At 36.2% G+C, this 22,799-nt stretch overlaps 1 protein-coding gene across 1 annotated transcript in view; it reads right to left on the bottom strand.

Moving 5' to 3' along the window:
- The window catches only part of EFL1 (elongation factor like GTPase 1), a 70,367-nt gene that overhangs the window by 32,871 nt on the left and 14,697 nt on the right, over window positions 1-22,799 (bottom strand). Inside the window, 3 exon segments of the mRNA XM_032700369.1 lie at window positions 15,773-15,908; window positions 16,577-16,755; window positions 17,524-17,675. Coding sequence (XP_032556260.1) covers window positions 15,773-15,908; window positions 16,577-16,755; window positions 17,524-17,675 — 467 coding nt within the window.

A 22,799-nucleotide genomic window follows, 5' to 3' on the forward strand; every position in this document is an offset into this window, starting at 1 on the left:
TTTCCCTAAAATTAAAACTATATTTAAATCACACATTTTACAAGTCAGCTTCACATTAAGTATTTTTGCTTCTGTGTAAACTAAGCATACCAAATTCATGTATATTTAAAATTAAAAAAATCTGAAAGTTAGGACTGCTACTTATCCTCCTTATCACCTGAAATCTTTTTCCCCAAGGCAAAAAAGACTGTCATTTCCCCCCTAGTTTCTGATTACTTCAGTTAATGTATCATTGAGAGTTATTACTGTAATTTGCAGTCCATATTACTCTGACTTTCTAAAATATTGCAACACATTAACTTTCATTAGCTCTAGGTCAAGAAAAAAATGGGAAAAAATATACAGATCATTCCTAAGATAGCAGAATTCTTAAGACTAGTGTAGAAAGCCACATAATTGAATGGGGTTTTAAAATATTACTCTATTTCAAAATGAAGAAATTAAATAGAACTAATCTTGATTTTTAATGCCCCACTGCAAAAAAAGTAACATTATAATCAGATTTCATTTTATTTACATCAAATGACTCTACATGCATTGAGAACATCCCTAACACTGCTCTCATCTGCTACAAACTGGCACGAGCCTCACACTTGCAAAAGATATCAGGGAGGGAACTTGGAGCTTTAACATCTCCACATTTGGAAAACACTTAGTGTTTAATTCCCTTTTGGACAGGAATAACACCAGTCACTGAGTGCTTCATTTGCATTAGAGCGTAAAAAGAAAAGAGACCCCACCCCAACGGCAGTCTGAGAACATCATCTCAAACACAGCTGGGATGATCCAGCAGCCAGTTGCCCTCAAGAAGAGCTCGTCCCCTCTTCTGGCTTCCCAGCACCAGCATTAGCATTTGTCAGACTCTGGGTGAGACAATTCAGGATACTAAATAAACAGAGCAAAACTGATCTAATACAAAGCAATTTTCCCTCTCACCCAGTTTTCACTCCCTCAACTAACAAAGCACTAAGAGACACTGCTTCTGACGTGTTGTCCAAAACCACATAAATCAACATATTACTCCTAGTGAAGCCCCTATAGCATGATGACCAACCAGAAGTACAGGTTTAACAATGAGCATCTTATAACACTAGTTAAGAGTCCTTTTCACCTGTCCCACTCATGTAGAGTGTGCAGCTAACACCTCTAGGTCCTGAAACAAGTTAATTTGTCTCCATTCCCCACCTCTGTGCCCTCTCAAATCAGACCAAGCTGGCTGACGTTGTGCTGCCTAAGCAGAAAAACCCACAGAGGTATCATGTATCACCCACAAGCAACAGCAGTGGCTCTGCTGCTGCTTCAAGACAAAGCAAAACCTTAAAACACGCACACAAAAAAAGTCAGCTGCTTTTCTGAGCAGAAGAAATGTGGCCATTTGCCACTTTCTGGTGTGAGCTTTAAACTCCTTGGAAGAGTTCCAGGTAGATTCTTTTTTCCAGGTAGTACCTTTTCTACTAAAAATGAAAAGCATTTCTGCTAAAAACGCCTGAGCACTGAAATTACTCTTTTTGGTTGAGAGGCAAGGCTTTCAACACAATATGTCATACTTCCTGATGGGATTGCGGACACAAAAGAATCTGTTAAAAATGGAGTATGTTTTTAGTCCCATTTCCAAAGTAAACGCAGCTCCTGTAATCACACAGGCTCCCCTCAACAACTTTTAAACATGTTGTCAACTTCCACTAACTCTACCAGCGAGAGAGAGGGGAGGGTTCAGGTGTAATTAAGTTTCCACAAGTTATGTAAAATCAACGGCTGAGCACTGAAGGGAGACCAAAATTGGTGAGCTCACTGAGAAAAAGGGCAGGCAAAACACGGTCATTATATATCATGCTTGGAAGCAGCTCCCTGGCGACCGGCATGCGCATCCCGGCTGGCCAACTGGGACTCACACAACTCCAGGAGAGGCGTAGCTTCGGAGGGAAGCTGAGGATTTTAAGGACACCAGTCCACAGGAATCCAGGCTTTGTTAGTAACACTGCTCAGAGAACTTTCCTTTTGAACATCACAAAACAATCAGTCTCTGGTGGAAAAGCGCCAAAAAATGTAACCATCAGGATTCCAAACATTTTATATCCCTTTTTGAAAGTTTCTCAATGCACACCTTTGCATCAATGAACTGTGGGGGCTTTCCTCACAGCTCATCACCTGTGCTTTCAACTTCCTTGCCCTTGCCAGCTCCAACAGAATAAAGAGGGGGGAATGGGTGTGAATAACTTTGCTGATGTGAGTGCAGTAACTGATGGAACAAGAACTACCAGCAGGTTGCATTTTCATTTATTAATGGGTTCACAGTCATGCACCTCACACTGGCTGACCCAATATTTCAATATTGCATAAAGCATGACTTGTACAAATCTTAACATTTGACACTTGGAGAACATCAAGTCTTTAGATGCGTATTTGTTGCTCAATATTATGTTTCAGAAATGCAATTAGTCACTGAAACAGACTTGTATCAAAGCTGGCAGTGATGATACTTTAGCCAGTGAAGCTTAAAATGACAGTAAGAGATAAACTGACTTATGCCCCATACATTAACTTAAACAACTGTGTAATTTATACAGAATTTTTCTGTTCCCCACCAGTACATTGTCTTGGTGCAGGTCTTCCTACATTCAAAACAATAACAGTGTGCTTAAACCAACACCAAGGGCCTGAGAAAAACCTGGCCACTTCAAATTCATTGGGATGACTGAAATTACCTCCACTCTATAAGGAAAAGCTTTGACTCACACCTCACCTGGGGTCCTTAAACTCACTGCAGTTCTCCTACTGCAATCTCACTGCTTTCACACAGACAGGACCAGAAGCAAAGATGGCAATATAAAATTCTCACTACCAAATTTGGTGAATTATCTACCAAAATATGCATGCATAAAGGAAGGTTATCAAATGCAAAACCCCACAAAAAAACCACTAGATACAGTCCATGACAGTCATGAGGAGCAACTTTGGAAAATATAGCTTTTCATTTTTAAAAATCACTGTCTTGAATTTTGCCCATATACATAACAGACCTCAGTGGAGAGAATTAGATAGTAGGAAGAAATAAATGTTAGAAAATAACCATACTTCTTTTAGTCTTAATTGGATGCAAAAAGGTATCTGAATTTAGTTCTGGGCATTAAAGCCAAAATTTCAAAATACAATCAAGTAAAGTCAGCAGCTGTTCTACACCTTAAGACAAAAACTCAATGGCAACAGCCCCTCAAACATTCCCCTTAGATACCTATGACTGGAATTAAACACTTCTTTATAAATAACATTCTTAACAATTTGTATTCTTAAACGTGAAGTGAAACCAGAAGTTTTATCTAGGCTTGCTATTTTCCAATCATACTGTTTTGACAGTTAAATTACAATAGTTTTATTACCAGATAAGTACAAACAGAGTTGAGACACACACTGCTTGGCTTGCAAACTCTACAGAATACTTCCAGTAAATATCAACTTTTCCAATTATTTGCTAAATGGAAAACCACTACAAACAATCTAAACTTTGAGCCTAAACTATGCAGTGCTGCCCCTTTAACACTGTTGTTTAGCAGTGCTCCACAGTTTGACATCAGTTGATACTCCTAAATATAGCTCTGCCTTAACTCCCCCCTACAGTTCACAACCCAGACAAAGCCAGCTTCATGACTCACAGCCTGATACAGGCCAAACAACCCTCACAACACTTTGGCAATTTAATGTGAAACATGAAACAACATCAAAATTTTGGGAAAATATTTAGAAAATAAGTCACTAAAACATAGCCTTTATTCACAGTCTCTTGACTTTGTAACCTCTCCGTTTGTTACAGAGGATTGTGATTCTCTGTGACCCTGTTCGTTGTATTCCTTCAGGGGGAACTGATTCCAAACTGGTCTTCCTCACTCAGACTCCCATGCCCTCACTGCAACCCCCTCCCTGCTTTTTCAGAACTCCTGGAAGAAATTTTGATAACAACACACAATGGAAGCACAGGAGAAACATCCAAAGTAATAAATAAAGGCTTTTGTGGCTGGTTCAAATGTAGAGGTAGAGGCATTTCACAGCCACACTGGTATTTACTGCAAGGATCTGTACATTACAGGCACTAGGTCTACTATACAAAAAGACAAACACTTCTTCACATGCAGGTGTGAAAACGTATCCTGCTCCTCTCCCCCTTACTGGAGGCCTGGCTAAGATTAGGAAGTGCTCCAGCAGGAATTTAGAACACATTCAAATAAATTGCCCTCACAGATTGGTGGTTTATATTGCATAAACAGCGACAGTTACAAGAAGAGCTTTTGCGTTTGTTTGGTTTCTAATTAACTGAAATATTCAGGTATAGTCTATTGACATGAGATAACTAATGTAATCCAAATAAAAAGCAGAGGTAGAATACCTGATGGAAAGACAGAGAGGAAGGTGGAATACAAAGAGAAAACAAGAGGTTAACACTAAGATTTGGGTTGGGGAGCTTAGGGGACAAAGGGTCGATTTCAGAGCCGTGTTAACACTCCAAAGACAGCTGAGGGAGGTCCAGCCTAATTTCTACAGCCTGGCTATTACTCTGAGCAGAAGGTAATTAGTGTAGCCATGAAAGTTAAAGAAACATTCCAAGAGGAGCTCTTTTTCATATAAAACAGTAGCTTTTCTCAGGACAAAATGTCAAAGAAAAAAAAAGAAGCTAACCAAGATGTTTTCATGGCAGTGGCTTTACTTAACACTACACTGCCTCTGAAACCTGCAAATTTCCAAGCTGAGCTAATAACTAGGAACCATGCTGACTGCAGATTTTTGGCTTTCCGACTACTCCGTGAGATTAATTTAATTTAGAGTCAAAACATTTGTAGATTTTCTGCACGAAGAAATGCACATTAAAAACCATAAAGTTTTCACTACACTGACGGTGCTGTGAATCCACGTGAGACCTTCACCCAAAGTTGAAAATAGCTACTCATTTTTGTATTGTATGAAAAACAGTGCCCTCTGGCTTCACATAAAATGGGAATAAGAAAGTTTAAAGGATAAAACTGGTTCCTATAGCCAGTTCTTGTAAAGAAACATATGGAAAATTACATGACAATTCTCAGACTACCCTAATTTATCAAGGAATCATCATCATAATTCAGATGCTCTGAATATTGAGATCATTTGATATTGAACTTAAAATATAACCCTTATCAGAGAGTTGTGCATATATCATGAGAAACTGAAACTCAGTGAAAAACAAAGAAAACCATTAAATTTGTTCTTTAGAACTGCTTTGTTCTCAGGATATTTGTTTAAAGTATAAAGCCTTATTCAATCAAAGCCATGTAAAGGGGTTTCAATTTTGCAGAACTATAGAAAAGAGATTATACAGAAACAGAGAAGATTATAAAATAAAGAGAATTATAAAGTTTTTACTGCTAAAACCCACATATACAGAGAACAACTTCCTGGTGTACTCAAGCTGAAAAAGGAAAGATTTAAAAGAAAATTCTCAGAAGCTGAGAACTATGCAAAAGTAGGGACAAACTAGATTTAACTAACAAAGCCTACACTGCCTAGAAAAACCATGTTTATCCCTCACTCATTCATTGCCTCTGTCAGAGCATGGAGAGGATGACATTTTGAGACAACTAAACTAATTTCTAGATCCAAGTTTCTTCTCCCACCTCAAGTTACACGTGGTGTATTTCAGCGCTGATAAACATCAGAACCGAAAATATTTTGTACCATGAATACAATTATTTGTGTTATTTAAGGCTGTGTTGGGAAAAGGACATTGTCCTGTTTGAGACTGCAGAAGGATAAAGCAGCAGCACTCTACACGAGGCCTGGCAAGAGAAGCTACGTTAGGAATGGAGCTGTACACACAAGTAAAATATGTCTCTGTGATACACAAAGCAATAATTATCCAAATGGATAATTTCATGACCTAATTAATTTTTTACACCCTTTAGTGTCTTTGCAATTCCACACTTGAGTAAAAGTCTAGCCCATGAGGTAGTATTCAAGTTACATTTTTATTTAGTTACCTGCCCCAAAATATATAGTGACTTGATTCTCTAAAAAAATCAACATTTCACAACTACCTTTAAGTATGTGAATTGACAACCTTTGCAATGGAGCTGCAACTTAATTCATCTGATAGAAATTGAACTTTATCTGACAAAAGTAGCTAAAGGAATAGCCAGCTGATTATAAGTACAGACATCTTTTCATAGATGTCACTAGTTGATTCATGTACACCATCACAGTAGCAAGAGAGATGTATTGTCCATAAATAACACTGCAAACCCCAAAATCCTTTTAGAATAGAATTTCCTTCTGCATTGGTAATTGCACATATTCCTAAACAGATTTGATTTATGATGTCTTTTTTATGTCTGAATTGTTATACATGAATTTACATGTAGTAAGGCATATTTACAAAGTCATTTGTGCTTAAAGCAATTGTTTTGCACCCATTTCTGAAATGACACTGCATGTTCTCAGTTTGAATTTTAGAAAACCCAAGGTCACATTAAACAAAGGAAATGTTCCTTTAAAACAGGTTTCTGAAAGTTTTACAACAAATGCTTCTGCAAAGGGAATTCTCTAGCGTGTTCAATTCAGAAGCAAGAAAATAAGCCTAATGCCATTTTGTACAGAGTGATAAAAGGTTCAATTATATAGTCTAAATACAGATCCTTGTTACATCAAATAATCTAGACCTCTGCTGAAAACTGAACCTGAAACACTAATTCCTCAAATGAAGCCTGTTTGTCGAATCTCAGACATTTACTCCAGTGCCCTGGTGTGTCAAGTTCATCCCTGGACTGATGTTTCCCACTTCTCCACACAGCATTTCACAGCTGCACTAACAGGCAGGTTTTTCTTAGAAATGGAATTCTAATAAGTTTGAGTACAATACCTAAGTCACTTCGGTTGATTTATTATAGATTCTCATTTAGTAATGGATATCTAAGTCTGTTTACAGATTTTCCACCAAACAAGACAAGTTAGAGGTTTCCCTTAAACCCACATCATGAGAAAGGAGCAGGCACATGGCTATACTACAGACACCTACTAAACAATGCTCACATTCTAGTTTTAAAGAGGATACTGGTCTTAAAAAAAATACAACACACCAAAGACAAAAGAATGCTCCAAGTAATTTTTATAAGCAGACTAAAGAAGGGTATAGCATTCAGGCTCTCCAAACGAAAACATGAGGTAATTTCCTCAAATCATCAGAGATGTATCTCAGTATGCTGTAAAAAATCCCAAATGCAACATTACAGATGTGAGCTCAGCCAATCATCTCAAAACTTCACCTTAAGACTCTCTTACCATTATACATCAATGATATTACTACTTAACCTCTTAGAGTATTGAAAAAAATCAGAGGTTCGTTAGCCAAGTAATAAATATTACTATTTCTGTATAACTGTTCTTCCTTTATTTATATATGCACAGTCACTTCATAGAGGGAGAGACTAAAAATAATACATTGATGCTTGCTAAAGACAGTAAGTGTGAAATACTGGGGAAAATCCCCATCTTTTCATTTTAAAGAGACTTGCAAAATTACACCCAACCAACCACTCTCATAGAAGATTTGGAGATTCTGGAGATAAGCCAGGTAGTATCTCCAAACTAAACCCACAAAAGTTATCTGCTGAAAGGCTGAGTAACACCTGCCCAGGGGCAATGAGTACAGAAGTCAATTCTCCACTCTGCCACAAGAAAAGGTCTCCTCAAACACTGGCCCTGAATTCTGATCAATGAGTAGTAGTGTAATAATAGGCATCAAATAAATTTGAAGTCTGAAGGCCAAGAACCACTTCTCTCTAAAGTAAACACTGGGGTAATAAACAGAGACGACTGCCTGCACCTCAGACCCTCTTCCCAGTCTATTTCTAGGTGGTTTATATTAAGTAGCTGCAGAGCATGTGCCTGCTGCTGTGCTGTGAGTTCCTTCAAGCAGCAATGGTATGAAATTGTCTTGATTCTTGTTAGTCCCACTGCTGCCCACAGGCACATAAGTAGCAGCAATGAACACCAACAAGTCTGGGCAGTTTTCCTTCTGGTACTATTTGGGAAACCTCAGGCATCAGCAAGTAGCTGTCTGCATACAAACCCCATGGAATCAGGAGTGCTTGCCTCACATTTGCAAGATTATTTAGAAATCTAATTTCCATTTACACGAAAGCTCAGTTTTTACAGATTATAATAATTGAAAGTTACTTTAAAACTGACACAGAATGTATCATTGCATTCTCTCCTTTCCTCAAAAACTTAATCATTTGAGTTTTTTGACATTATAATCCAACAGGGGTCAAGAGAAAACTTACATTTATGGGTAAACAAATGTATTAAGACTTGGGCTTTAACAGTCTTATACAGTTCAATTTTTCAAATATGATTAAAAAAACCCCTTGTATTCCAGTGGCAAAACTAAACACATTTTTAAGACCTTGTAATCAACTCCTGAAAATTAGAGCAGAGAACATTCCAGAAGCACTACAGAATTTAGAAGTGGTTTTCTTCAGAAAGAATTACTACACTTCTGATTTCCTTTTATAGTCTTAATAAGCTACAGTCAGAAAAACAGAAAAAAACCCAAGCTACTCAAAATGCAATTTAAATTCTCCAATTAAAAAAAACAACAAAAAACCTCCAAACAAAAAAGGCTTTATAAGGAAACTATTAAACATTCAAAGTATCCTTCCCCCCAAAAAATTAGCTGAATTAATAAAGACACATCAGTGCTGTAACTCTGACCTAAGACAGGACATATTTTTTTCTCTCCAGTGATATGTCAATACTGATTTGAAAACAAGGTCGTGAATCACTTATTTCTTTTGCAATAAAGTTTGTCAAGTCAAATGCCCTGAAATAAACCACATGAAATGGTAAGGCAAACAGGGCAAAGGAAACACATCAGATGATCATCAAAACATGTTTCTAATTTCAGTTGATACTATTTCATTAGCTGTGCACCATGTTACATTATGTTGCCCACTAAGCAACACAAATTACTCAGCCTGCTCCTTAGAAGCACACACAGCAAAGAGCAGGAACTGCAAAGGGACTAAATCCACTATGGCAAACACAGAGTTAAAGAAAATGGTTTCAGTTTCCAGCACTGAAAGAGGCCGAACAACAGATTAACTATTATGTCTTTAGCTTAAAGAAACGACTTGAACATATTTAATTTTTTCAACAATTTAACTATAAAACATTAATTGGGCAGGAAATTAATATAGATACAATGATGTCACGTAAATGCAACAGCCCACAGAGAGAAGATGTCATTCAACAACAAAATCCATTCAATTATATACCTCTTCCTCAACAGCGCTGGATTACTAAAAACTAGCTAAAAAGGCATGGCTATTTTACGGGCGTTATAAGATGGCAGTTGGAGATAAAAATTGTAAGTATTCCAAAAGTGAAGACAAAGGTCTGAGTTTTCTTTGTTTCATTCACTATTTTCAGCCCATTTCAGTAACATCCTGGGGGAAGACTGCCCTCCTGCGTTCACCCGCCACAGCACAGGAGGAGACAGGCCATGCAGCTGGAATCACTTCAAGCTGGCTATTTTATTTATTTTATCTTTTTTTTTTTTTTTTTTAAATAATCACATTAGTGATTCAGAGAGTGAAATTAGCCCACCAAATGTTTGCACAGGAATACAAGGCTGGTGAGCAGCAGGCCTGCCCCTGGTGCTCTCACAGAAGGTGGTAATGCTCGCTGGTTGGCACCAGGCCTAGAAAGCCATTCTGGGCCTTTAAAATGGCATCGCTGCTCACAGCTGCTCTTTGTTCTTAACAGAGGCTGCTTATTAAAAGCTCCTAAATTGCTCGATGAAGTCCTGAAGGAATAAAATGCTTGTCAGACACCTTGTAATGAGGTTAGCTATACTCCTTCACACCAGCTCTTCATGCAGCTCTACGGCAATCTGTCTTCAGAGAGGTACCAAAAAATTCAGAAATATGAATCCATAATCACCCACATCTCCTGTGTTGTATTACTCCCATGTCAAGAACCTATAAGTTGCATATAGGGTTGCATATGTACTTGTTTATAACAAGTTGTTATAAATAACTGAAAGAACACCTGAAAACAAGCATTTTAGAAATGGAAAAACCAAGGTACACAGCAGTCTGTTGTGTAGGAAGTCAGACATTGAGTTGGCAACAGGAGTGACTTCTGGATTCCTGCTTTTAACAGTGTAATTCAGTAAGTTAAAAAAACCCAAATGCTCTTAATTTGGTAGAACACTTGATACTCACATAGCTAACTGCATTTGAAAACATTTAGGAAATCATCTAGCTTCCTATGAGCATTACACTAAAGCACTACAAATCTAGTGGTAAGGAAAAAGCTTTGTTTTTAACAGTATTTCACAAAACACAAAAAAGCACTTAAATAGTCAAATAGGAAGCCGTAAGAAAAATCTAGGTTTGTACACTAGCAAACATAAATCTATTGCTATGGTACTTGTGAATAAAAAGCAGTATACAAAGCAATAATTTTAAGATGCATGTCATTCTGAACTCATGGGTGTGCACATGCATGAGTGTGTGCACAACATGCCTTGAGATAAATTTTATTCCAATAAACAAAAACGTACCACTGAATGATCCTTCAGTTTCTTCAAAGGAAAAACATGACTCAAGCAACTTAAAAAACATCCCACAACATTATTCACTTATACAAGTATCTAAACATGCTTGTACTTATACAAGTACCTAAACCAATATTTTCAAAAACACACGCCTTGGTTTTTACATCAGTATTTGCTTAAATTGCTTAGAAATAAGAAACAGTACCCAGTATGGGAATCCTAAGCCTTTCGTCTGTGCATATTATCACCAAAAAACTACTACCTTTTCTTCCCCTTTTTAAAATACGTTTTTACACTACCTTTAACAACTGTTTTCATTACTCAAACCCCCCTTTACTGCATAGAACAAAAAAGGCATTTTGCCTTCGATTATAGGACAGCACCAAATAAAACAACAAAAAGGGACAGAGAAAAGAAAGGAAGATATTCTGTGCATCTGGAGAGCATGCACTTGTTCAATCTTTACTTATGAGCCCAGATTACATTTTCCTCACATATTGTCTTATGATTTTTCCTTTGTTACTTTGGGGATCACCCACTTAGTTCTTTTTACAGTCTTTAACCACAAAAATTTCACAATTGTTACAAAGTGATGCTTTTCCTGTAACTGTATTTTTCTTTGACTGGTTCAAGTAAACAAACAAATGTATTTATATATATACACGAATGGAGAGAGATTCTTGCATGGGAATAAGCAAATCAACCATCCCCACTTTCTCTTGAATTCCCCATAACACAGACCTACTATCACTTCAAAACTGTCTCTGTGTGAGAGATAGTCTTAATTTAAACTAAAAAATCTGAACATAGAAACACAATGGAAATAATTTAAAACTTGAATGTAATAATCTCCTTGGTGGAACTTTCAAAACTGTTTCAATTGAAGTTATTGTTTTCCCTTCAGTTAAAGAAGTAACATTTTTTCATTCATCGAAAGACATAATAAATGCTGCTTTTCCCACAACTTTCATTAACAAAAAAAATATTAAATATTAAATATAAATGTTAGTGTTAATTTTTCTATTTGTGTAGCTACATTATCAGTCTCCACTGCTTGTTAAATAATGCTTAACACCGCTTGGCAAACAGAAGAACTTACACACGGCATCCAAATTAAATAAATTAACATGATGTGACTGGACCATTTATTGTTTTCCTTTATAAGAGAAACTAAGCATTAGTAAGAGGAGCTATGATAATTAAACTGGAGACCAATGGATTTTATGCTACAGCCAGGGTTCACCTGTCAAATACACCTCTGGAGAAGATGCTTGCACGGCAGCTCCAGTGCCACAGACATTCCCTGTAGCACAAGGGGAGTGTCCCAGCAAGAACCCAAGCTTCTCTAATACTCAATAAACTAAAGAAGCTAAACATGTCTGGATAGCCAGATGACTGTCTATACAAAGCTCCTTTCTCTACTATATTTTTGCCATAGGAAAGAAGGACAAGCCTTTAATGAGAGTTTCAGTAGCTTTCTATTTGCATAGACTTGATTATGCAAACACAGGTCTGTTAATTACAGTGTCACAAAGAACAGGCAACAATATATCAGTCAAGCAGTTTTTGGAATTTAATATTTAAGTACCTTTTCTCTCCTTAAAGTCACAGAAGAACAATATTGTCAAAACAGCACACAGACTTGTGTCCAAGGTCTAGGATAAAGGACCTTCTTTCCAATGAGTATTCAAGCAGTTTTCAAAAGGGGAGCACAAACTATGCCCTGGATGTCTTGGTACCAAAAATCAACTGATTTTGAGATAGGGATTTAGATGGCATACCTACTTGTGACATTAAATGTCTGCAAGTACAGAGCACTTCTATATTTGGAATGTAAGCATGATTTTGGTATACCTAGTTAGAATTTGTTGTTTCTGTTAAGGCAATAAGGTCTCAGCCCAAGTGAAGGCATTACAGAAGCTGACAGAGTGACACAAAGGCAGCCAGCACTGCAACCAGGACAAGCAGGAGGACCATTTGCAAGACCAGGCTCTCACTCCCAGAGCTCTCAGAGCTCATGGCCACAGGGAGGTTCAAATTCAGCAGCTGCACACCTTGGAAAGGCCTGTGACACGACAGAGGAAACATAAGCTGGTCCTGAAACAGTGCATCGAGACACATGATTTAGTTTTGGATCAGCACTTCAACATTTTTCCAAATTAAACCTCAAGATACATCCATGGCCTATTCCAGTGACTATCATGTTTTCATTCAGCAGTTTCAACTCACTACGTGGCATTTGGAATCTGAGGGCACATACCTAATCTCATACAACGGTATCTGCTGCTTCACTAACTAGATTCACCTCCTGCAAGGTCTCTGCTCACTCAAAAGACTACAAAACGACCATAACAGTGCCAGTTAATAAGTATAATATCCTGTCTGCTGGCACAGGACCTCGAACAGAAGTGCAGGGGAAAAAAAAAGGTGAAAAATGAGAGAGTACTTTCTCCTCAGACAGCACTTCGTTCACATAGTCCTTCTTAGTTCTCAGAAAAATCAATTGTCCTTCTAAATCACAAATTCTACAAACCAAGCGGGTTTTGTCTGACACAAGAATTTTACTCTTTTCAAAGAATATTCTGACAAATAACTTTTAAAAGAAGTTTTATTACAAAGACTTAATTATCTTTGGTCCCCAAGAACTTTTCCATTTGCTTTAAATCATATTTCACCTCCTACTCAAGGCTTACAAAAAATGCACAGTAGTCAAAAGATTGTAAAGAAAAATTCTGAAGTACAAACAGCTATGTGGAAGGAGGCACTATTTTGTATTTGCCATACTACTTGAAAATGACACACTGCTTAAAGCTTCTTGACAAATACTTTTGACAAAACAGTTGTGCTGCAAACTTGCAATACAAATTAACTAATGCAAAGCAATTTGTCTCTCCTTACTTCCAGGAACTCAGAATAATACCAGAAAATAACTTCCCAAAGCTTTCCAGAATGGTTACATGTTAGACAAGAACACAGCGACACTTTTCAGCTGGGTATTTTTGAATTCTGTTTGTGTCACAGCTTTGCAGTTCAAACACAGTTTGTTTCATTACCTTTACCTCTTAAAATATTTTGCAATCTCATATTTTTATCAATTAAAAGGAGAGTAGTGTTTTAAGGAAATATTAATTGAACAGAAGGAACAGGGAATGAAATCTTTCCATCTTCAGTAAAACAACCATGTGTTTGATCATTAAACCTTTGCATAAGCCAGTATAAAGGATAAAAAGGCTGCTCACTAGGACCAAGCAGATTCCTCCTTGTAAGAAACAACCTAAAAATAATAGCAAAAAACCCCCCAAACCCTGAAGAAAAAAAAAACCTGAAAGAAACTTTATACCACAAGTCTTAAAGCAGAAATAGGCAGTCATGACTAACTGTGTATTCCTTATGGCAATAATTTAATTATACAGAGTAAAACCACAGAGCTTTCAGCAAAGTTTCCTTAATTTTCTAGATAATCCACAAGCAATTTCCTTATATGGCTGGAGAGAAATCACTGCTGTATGCTTTAAAGCTGGAAGATAAATGCCCTTTGAAACAGAAATCATTGTTACTAACTGGACTAATAAAAGTCTTGCATCACCATTGTTACATATTCATATAAATGTCTTGCATTTTCTCCTGAGTGTGATAAATCATCATCAAATTAGTAAAAGTGTTTATTGAATTTATGTAAATTAACAATGCAGCTTTACAGGGAAATGGGAGAAACAAAGGAAAGGTATTTAGGATTTTTAGTTTTTAAAAAAATCTTTAGCAATCAGACTTAAAAAAATCCAACATATATACTTGAACTTGCATGTTTCAGGTAAAAATGAAGACCTGTTTTGTGTGATCACTTTACAGTAATCTGATGAAAAAAGATGAAATACCAAACACAGTCTGGCTAAGAGCTCTGACTGAATTCTGATCTTAAAATTCTAATGAATTCTTCTAAATATGACTCTTATCACTCAAGTAATTATTTTTATGGAAAAGTTAGATCCCACTGAAGAGCAACCTTCAGCACTACTCACAACTTTTTGGCAGAATTAGATGGGTACAAAACAGAAATTTGATCCAACTCTTCACACTAAAGACATAATAAAATTCTCACAATATATTTTTCTCTGCAGGAGGCAGCTCCAGGAGTATTTATTGTCTGCTAAACATGAAAACCATATCCTTTCACTTGTACTCCAGAGTGTTTTGGGGTGGGTTTCTTTTCTTAATAATTTCTTGAAGTAAAGAGACCATATACTTAATACATTTTGATATTGCAAATGGTCAACTACAATCAGACAACAGTAAGGTGTAATTCAAAATTTTAAAATACCAAGCTTCCAAATAAAACTAATTCACCAGCTGCTTATGTTCTGAATGCTGGGCCCATGATACAAGTGATCAGTATGGTTACCTGCCTAAACTAACAAAATCCAATCCTGACAGAGTAGACCTATTTTTCATTTACTATATATTTGCCATAAATTTCTAAAAATCATACAACAGATACGAAAATAATTCCATATTTTGCTGTAGTTAAAAAATTTTCATTTCACACAATGAAAAACAAAAAAGAAGAACCAAGTAATTTTTAGAGTTTACACTTCCTAAATTCTAAACAGTAAGTTTTGATATTAAAAAAGATAAATGAAGGACAAAACCAGCAAAGAATGCTATTCATACTCTACAGCAAAGCAGCTCAGAATCTGGCACAAAAGAGCATAACTCAGTCATTATGATGACATCACTAGAACCTTGTTCACGGAGAAAGTGAAAAATTTGCCACAGTCGTTAAGGAAGAAATTTTTAGCACCATAGTTCAAGCAGACCCATAAAGAAAACTCACAATCAGCCACATCATTCGAAAAGTCACATTATAGAATTTCCACTATCAGGAAAACAGAAATAATCCTTGAGATTTAGAAAATATGAGAACTTACTACTGCCTTCAGCAATTCCTGGCAGCAATGCTTACCTGGCAACAATCCAATCTGAAGACAGTACACTAATGTAATCCCTAATTTTCTCCTATTCAAAGAAATCCTCATTTAATTAAAGTGCCTTCCTTTTTCTGCACGCACGACATCCCTAAAAATATTCATAAGATATAGGTTTTCCTATTTATTAATCACATCTAACCAATTTCAGTGTATATTGGCTGATACAAGGATTCAAGCTCTAGGAAATTAAATACAAGTCACATCTTACCCAGAACGTTTCCTGCTGGTACTTCTTCAAGGTCTTCAAGTTCTCTTCCCATAAGTAAGTAGAGATTCTCCAGTGTACAGCAAGTCATATGAGGTACTACTGGTAGATCACTGGTAGGAGAACACTGGGCTGACAGCTACACAGAGTAGAACAACCAGAGATCAGATATTTGTCACTTACAAAAGCTTCTTCCACAAAATCTCCTTGCATTCCAAAGCTAAAAAAGCACATTCTAAAGAATTTTCATTGCAAAAGTTAAATATTAAAAATCAACATATACCTCCAAAAATCCAGTTCGTGGTAAATGAGCAAATGCCACAATGAAGATTAAAAAATAATGCTTTCTTTGGTGAATTTTAGGCGTGTACTACCCCATCCCAGTTTTCATTATCTCTGATAAAACAAATGTTTTGAATTAAATTCAAAAGCAATGAACTTCTTTGATCACAATCTCAAAACATTTAACAGTATTTTTTTCAATACTATTATGCATCTTCTGTTCCCTAAAAGCATTGCTTTATCCTTCACTTCTTTTTTTTTTTTTAAATCAAAATATATACATACTGGATTTATGGTAAGCTAATACAACACTACTAAAAAGTATTTCCGAAATGTTAAGGTTTATAATGAGCTTACACTCACAATCAGTTATTAGCAAAATTACCTAAATTACTTCCATACTTTTTGGAACATTTTACTTGAACTTTTTTTTTTATTTTTTGAGTGAGCAACATGTAAGAAGTTCAGTCATCAATGCTTCAGAAGAATCCCAAGCTATTGTAACAGTTCACTGTCACCTCTTACCTTATGCAAGGACTCAGCAGGATCATATTTTGGTCCTAAAACGAAGATTTTTTGCCCTCTTTTTGCCACACCACTGAACACTCTGGCAAATGCAATGAAAGATTCCTTGTTTTCTGCTTCCTCTTTCACTGCCTTCGAGGTCATGCTGTCTCCTTGACCAGTGAGCTGTTGCTCTTCACCTAACCAAAGTTAGAAAAAATATATTAAATATAAAAACAGTTTCTGCTTCATCATCTGAAGAGAAAAAAATCAGCTACATATTATATTATCACATCTGGCAAATCATAGAATCGTTTAGGTTAAAACGGACCTTTAAGATCATGAAATCCAACCCTTAACCCAGCTCTGCCCAGTCCACCACTAAACTATGCCCCTAAAGTGCCACATCTTTTAAATATCCCCATGGATGGTGTCTCAACCACTTCCCTGGGCATCCTGTTCAAATGTTTTACACCACTTTTGGTCAAGAAATGTTTCCTCTAAACCTTCCCTGGCACAATTTGAGGCCATTTTCTCTTGTCCTATTCCTAACATTCCCCGTTACTTGGGAAAAAAGACCAACCCCCACCACTGTAACTCATAATCCACTCCTGTGGTTCATACACTGCTTTTGTACCATTTACTATTAGGCTGTTCATTTGGGGCTCAAAATTATTTAACTTTCAGCAGAGCATCTCCTTCAAGCATCATCTCTCTTCACTGACTCAAAGTACCAAGACCAAGCACATTTTTAGGCTATAGGAACTTGTATCCATGGCACTATTATACCATTTATGAACTATCAGCTTCCCTACAAATCCTTCCTCACTCGTTGTCCAGTTCCATGTAGTTAACTCTGGAGTGGCATGTGGATGATTCACAGTGTGGATGTACACAGCCCCTTGGCAACACCAAGACACTACTATTAAACACCCTCCAGGAAAAATAGGTAGCAGGGCACCACCCACCTTTTTTATCACTGGTATTCCCAGCTACTTCAGATGAATTTTCACTTGGGGGCTCTTCTGGCAGCTCCTTCCCTTGACTTGCTGCCAGTTTCTCTGCGTGCCTTCGTTTCGCAAGTTCACGCCGATGAGCGATTTCTTCTTGAGTTAATGGCCTACATTGTATTTTAAAACATCAGTATTTGGAAAAGTAATTTATTCTAAAACAAATAACAATAATGAGAATACTATATTTGGCAAAAGTAAAAACTCACACAGAATGCCTCTTGCCCCCATGACAGTATAGATTTTAAGTCAGCTAAAATTAGCAAAACTCTTTCTCTGCCATATTTAGAAAGAGGCCACTTTGTTATTCTGCTAAAATAAATCAAGTTTCCTTCACCATGTGAATTCTCACTTTTTCAGACAAAAATCCAAGACAATTTCCAAAACTGCTTTTTACACCATGTCCTGCTATATGTTACCCTGAACTAGAATGACTGCTCACACGACAAATACAGCATACTAATCTCAGTTTATCCATATCAAGGTAATTAGAAAAAACCCCAGACTTTTCTTCCAAAAGAGATCAAATACTGCCATTTTTAATTACTTGTAGTATCTTTATTATTCTCAGGCAATCTTTACAGCAAGTGTTCAAATGCAGGGAAAAGTCTGCTTGCTAAACCTACCTTCTATAGTGAGTAACTTTATTAAGGACAAAACACTTAAACCAGACAACAACAAAAAATAATTTTAACATTCTGATGCATCTATCTACTCACTGGTACACCCTGCTTTAAAGCAGAGAGCTTTAAAGTAAGATTTAAATCAATAAATAATAAAAGATAAAGAATTACATTATCATTCTTACATAAGGCAATATAAAGAGACTTGTTATTAAATAAAAGCATTTTAAACAGCAAAGTCATATTCATAACATACATTTGAAATCTAACAGTATTGCCTGAAATTGTCCCTTAATTTTTGTATTTGGCCCTAAATAAAAATCTGTGATATAAGGTTATCTTCCATTTTAATGAACTCCAGAGCAAGAAACTGATTTCAAGTACCAGTCATCTTTTCTTTCCAGTTATTTCTCTGTTTTTACTAATTTCCCATGCAAAAGAGGTGAACCTGTGCTCCTGCTATCATCATTACAGATGCTCTTAAGAATAATCTACCCTGCTTACTAATTTCAGTATCAACTGTTTCTCAAGTAACATGCTGTTATGTGCCTACATTAAAAAGTAATCTTTAGCTCTGTGGTTTAAAAGAGGGAAAAATAATTAAGTCACGTAGATACCATTTACTAATGGAACTAGAAAGCTTTCAATGTTAGTTTGGGGTTTTTTGCATTGGGAGTAATTGACATATATATTGCTTTCAAGCAGTAATAAATAATTCTTTCCAAAATAATAACCAATATACTTTTTCATATTATATGAATATTCTTAATCAACTCTAACTTGAGAGGAAACAGAAGTCTTTCTATCAAAAAACATGCATTTCTACAACACAATGGGACAAACAAATTACCAAGTCTTAGATCTCAACTTCAACTCAAGAAGGTGACCATAATCCCCCAGCAAAACCCTACTTACACAATGTGTCCTGCATTTGCTCACATGAGGGAGGTAAGAACAACAGTTCTTAGTGTTTAGATGGTTTAGGATTTTCCTATTAGTAGTTTTAGCTTGTTTAGTAGCCTTGGACAAGTCACTTCCCCTCTTTAATTTCCACACTTACAAAAACAGGCCAAGATCTCCTGAATAGCAATGGTAGTATAACGAATGATAAGAGGAAGAAAACCACAGGAAGCTGTTTACAGAACAGCCACGTAAATATGATCTCCACCAAAAAAAGCACAAAAACATTGACTCACTTTGCCATATCAACTATTACACACTCCTAAATAGGGAAACAACCCATTATTGACAGGTCAAAGTTTTTATGTGTAGTCAGTAGAAGTAGTTACAGGACACTTACTCTGCTCTTAAGTGGATTAATTAGGGGCAGGAAGCCTTGAACAGATTATGTGGCTGAGATCAACTCACTGCCAGTAAGACTTTTTTTAATATTACAATCTGGATGCTTTACTGCATATAACACATTCTGCAAGAGACTTAATTTAAAAATTGAAACCCTTCATTTTATCAAAATTTCTCTTAGAACTTGGGGAAATCACTGAACAGTTATCAGGCTTATCTTGAATCCAAATGTCCAATTCAAAAGAATAAGAAAATTATACATACGTTAAAAATCTCTCTAGAAATTGCCTAAGAGAGGCCGCCAGAATAAAATGTAAGAATTTGGAGCACAGACTTTTAGAAATCAACCTGGTTCTGAGTTCTGACATCACATAGAAAAGGAGAAAGCAAAACAAAATCACCACTTCAAACTTCTTAGCAACTTGGGGGTTTTTCTTTTTTTTTTTTTTCCAATTGTTTCTTAAGTAATCATTGTGACAGAATTAAGAATATGTAACTCTGAAATTGCAGATACTGTGATATTACTGTTTGGCCTGTTTACTTAATTGCAAAAGAGAGCAAGGCTTAACAATACAAAACGCAAAGTAGATGGTGGACATGAAAACTTTTTCATTATTTTTTTTTTCCTGAAGGCAGCTGTTCAAAGTTATTTAAGGGTTTGGAATGTCAGAAAAATTCCAAGAGGAGAGAAACTGATAGGGAAAATACAGATGAGACAGCCAAGGGTGTCATAAATGCAGTCTATATATGATGGCATAGTATACACATGAGGACATACATACACATTCCAACACATCTGATTGCCCAAAAATACTTTTCATTTGTGTAAATAATACTGAGAGTAAAAAAAAAGAAGTTTGCATTTTCCCCTTTACAGGGTATTCTTAAAAATATCAGTATATTTAGGTATCAGGTAGCCCTAACCACAAATATTAAAGGTACCTTAAAATTTAGAATGCACCGGTTTCAGTTGCAGTACATATAATCACAGTTAATTATATTCTCAATTTGATGAAAAAGCAGACTGAGTGTAGGTGGGACTTTAGCTAGTAGGTACAACCTAAACTTCCATCCTGGTTTCTGTCAGCATCAATTTCTATAAAATTAGTCACTCCCAGTAGTATCATTAGAAACTAAAAAAAGATAATGTTGTCAAATAAATCCTTATATAGAGTTGTAACACACTCAGGCAGAACACAGAACAAGATTAATGCACATAAGGCACTGGATCTGCAACAAAACCAGTTTTAAATTATACCCTGATTTATTCAATTTCTCCAGTTGACAAAACCAATCAGAGACAAAATCAATTTTCAACAAATGCTGCCCAAACCAAAAGAAAGACTGTCTCTTCTTTTTCTTCCCTTCCCCTTTTTCACTCCACAAGAAAGGATCTATAGCCTCCTAACACCGGCAGGAAAAAAAAGGGACCATGCAGTCCCACAAAAAACAGCAAATGAAAATTCAGGAGCAGAAAGAGAAAGAAGAGATTCCCTGCCTCCAGACATGGGAAGCTGGTACAAGTAATGAAGCTGACATAGATGGGTGACCACATATTACTAACTCATCTTAACCTCAAACACATGGTACAGAAAAGCTATGGAAATAATAATGTGAGAAAGAGTATAATATACATACTACTGACATTCAGTAGATTGTTGATCAAATCCATCAGTTTCCAGGTAATGTAAGCAAGCTACTGCCAGCTACTTCTGTGATTCCCTCATTCCCCCAGGATAAAGTATTTAGTTCAAACTGAATGACAACTAAACTTCATGCAATCAGTCCTCTGAACATGATAGCTTTTCTACTCCTTCACATTATCAAAGAGAGATTTCAGTCCAAAACAGTTCAAAAATTCAGAGTGAATCATCAAAACAAACCCCCCAAAGGTAAATTTGCCTCTGATTATTGAAGTGTTATGTTTTTTAACCTTCAGACCATTTTAAAAAGGAACCACCACAGTCAGAACATCAACTGATTTCCAAAGGATTAATAGTACTGCCAACAAGTGTCTGTGATGCATCTCCCGTGCCATGGACAATGTTTCTGAAGTGCTGAGAATACCCTCTCTCCACTCAGTTTTACCAGTTTAAATTCCACAAGCTCATGGACACGTGACTTGACTTCACAAGGTGTGAAGGGAGTAACTTCTGATAACATCTTTAAATCCAAGTAATTTAAAGAGAATCCTCCAGATTACTCTTCATGGCTCTGCTCTTCAGAATTAAGTTCTAGCGAAATCATCGGCTGCTGTTCCACTCATCTGGCACTCAAAGAATTCTGTCAACAGCATCCCTAAGGACAGCTCTGTCAAATGCAGTTTATTTGCACAGCCTGTGTCCAGTGGTCTTGCTAATTCTTCTGAAGTTTGTTACTTTCTGTATTAAACTACTTAATGTCTATGGAACTATTTCCATTCACAAACTAATGTACATCTACCAAGATCATTTACTATTGTTTCTGTTGCAACTGGAAGTGCTATGCAATTCACAGTAGAAACAAATGTGCAAACAAGTGAAAGTTATCCAAATCAGAATTTACATAAAATTTCATACAACAATCTTCCAGAGCTCCTGCAACAGGGAACACTCAACAACTCTTTTGTATTATATTACATAGCAGCTTTCATTCATTCTGAGATATGTAATGGAATAAGATATCAATACCAAGCTGTCATATACTGCCTTGAAAAACACTCTAGAATGATATATGGACCTTTGATTTATTCCACATGCTAAATGTGCAATAAAAAAAAAGAATAAAGTTGAAGCAAAACTCTTCCACAATGTTACAAGCTTTTCTCTCTTAATCTTACCATTACACAAACCAAATTATGCCCGGAGATCCAAATTTCAACCATTACTACATATTTCTTCCTTGGATCAATTCCAGAGGTCTTAGCCAGATTCAGCTGTATACTGTTACACTGAAATCTTTTTCATGATAACAGTAATAGGGGTTTTAATTTTTGAAAAGCATATATTAGTCTATTAATTACATAACTGTGTGCCAAATTCAGACGTTAACCTGCAAATCTGACAGCCTATTCAGATGACTCATTTCTAATGCACAAACTACTATTTAGAACAAATTATTACTGAAAACAGAAGCTGATGGGTTCAGGTCACATTGAAGTCACTGCAATCATATTGCCTTTAAACATATAAGTTAATTTACTTGCAAGAAGACAGTAATTCCTTACACAGCTTGGAGCTTTATAAATGTTCTCATTAGGATCAAGACAATGTAATGATATTTCAGCTGAAGGTTTGGTGAAAATTACAGGATTTTTTTTTTCCAATACAG

This window comes from Chiroxiphia lanceolata, chromosome 12 (assembly GCF_009829145.1).
Source record: "Chiroxiphia lanceolata isolate bChiLan1 chromosome 12, bChiLan1.pri, whole genome shotgun sequence".
Lineage (NCBI taxonomy): Eukaryota > Metazoa > Chordata > Aves > Passeriformes > Pipridae > Chiroxiphia > Chiroxiphia lanceolata.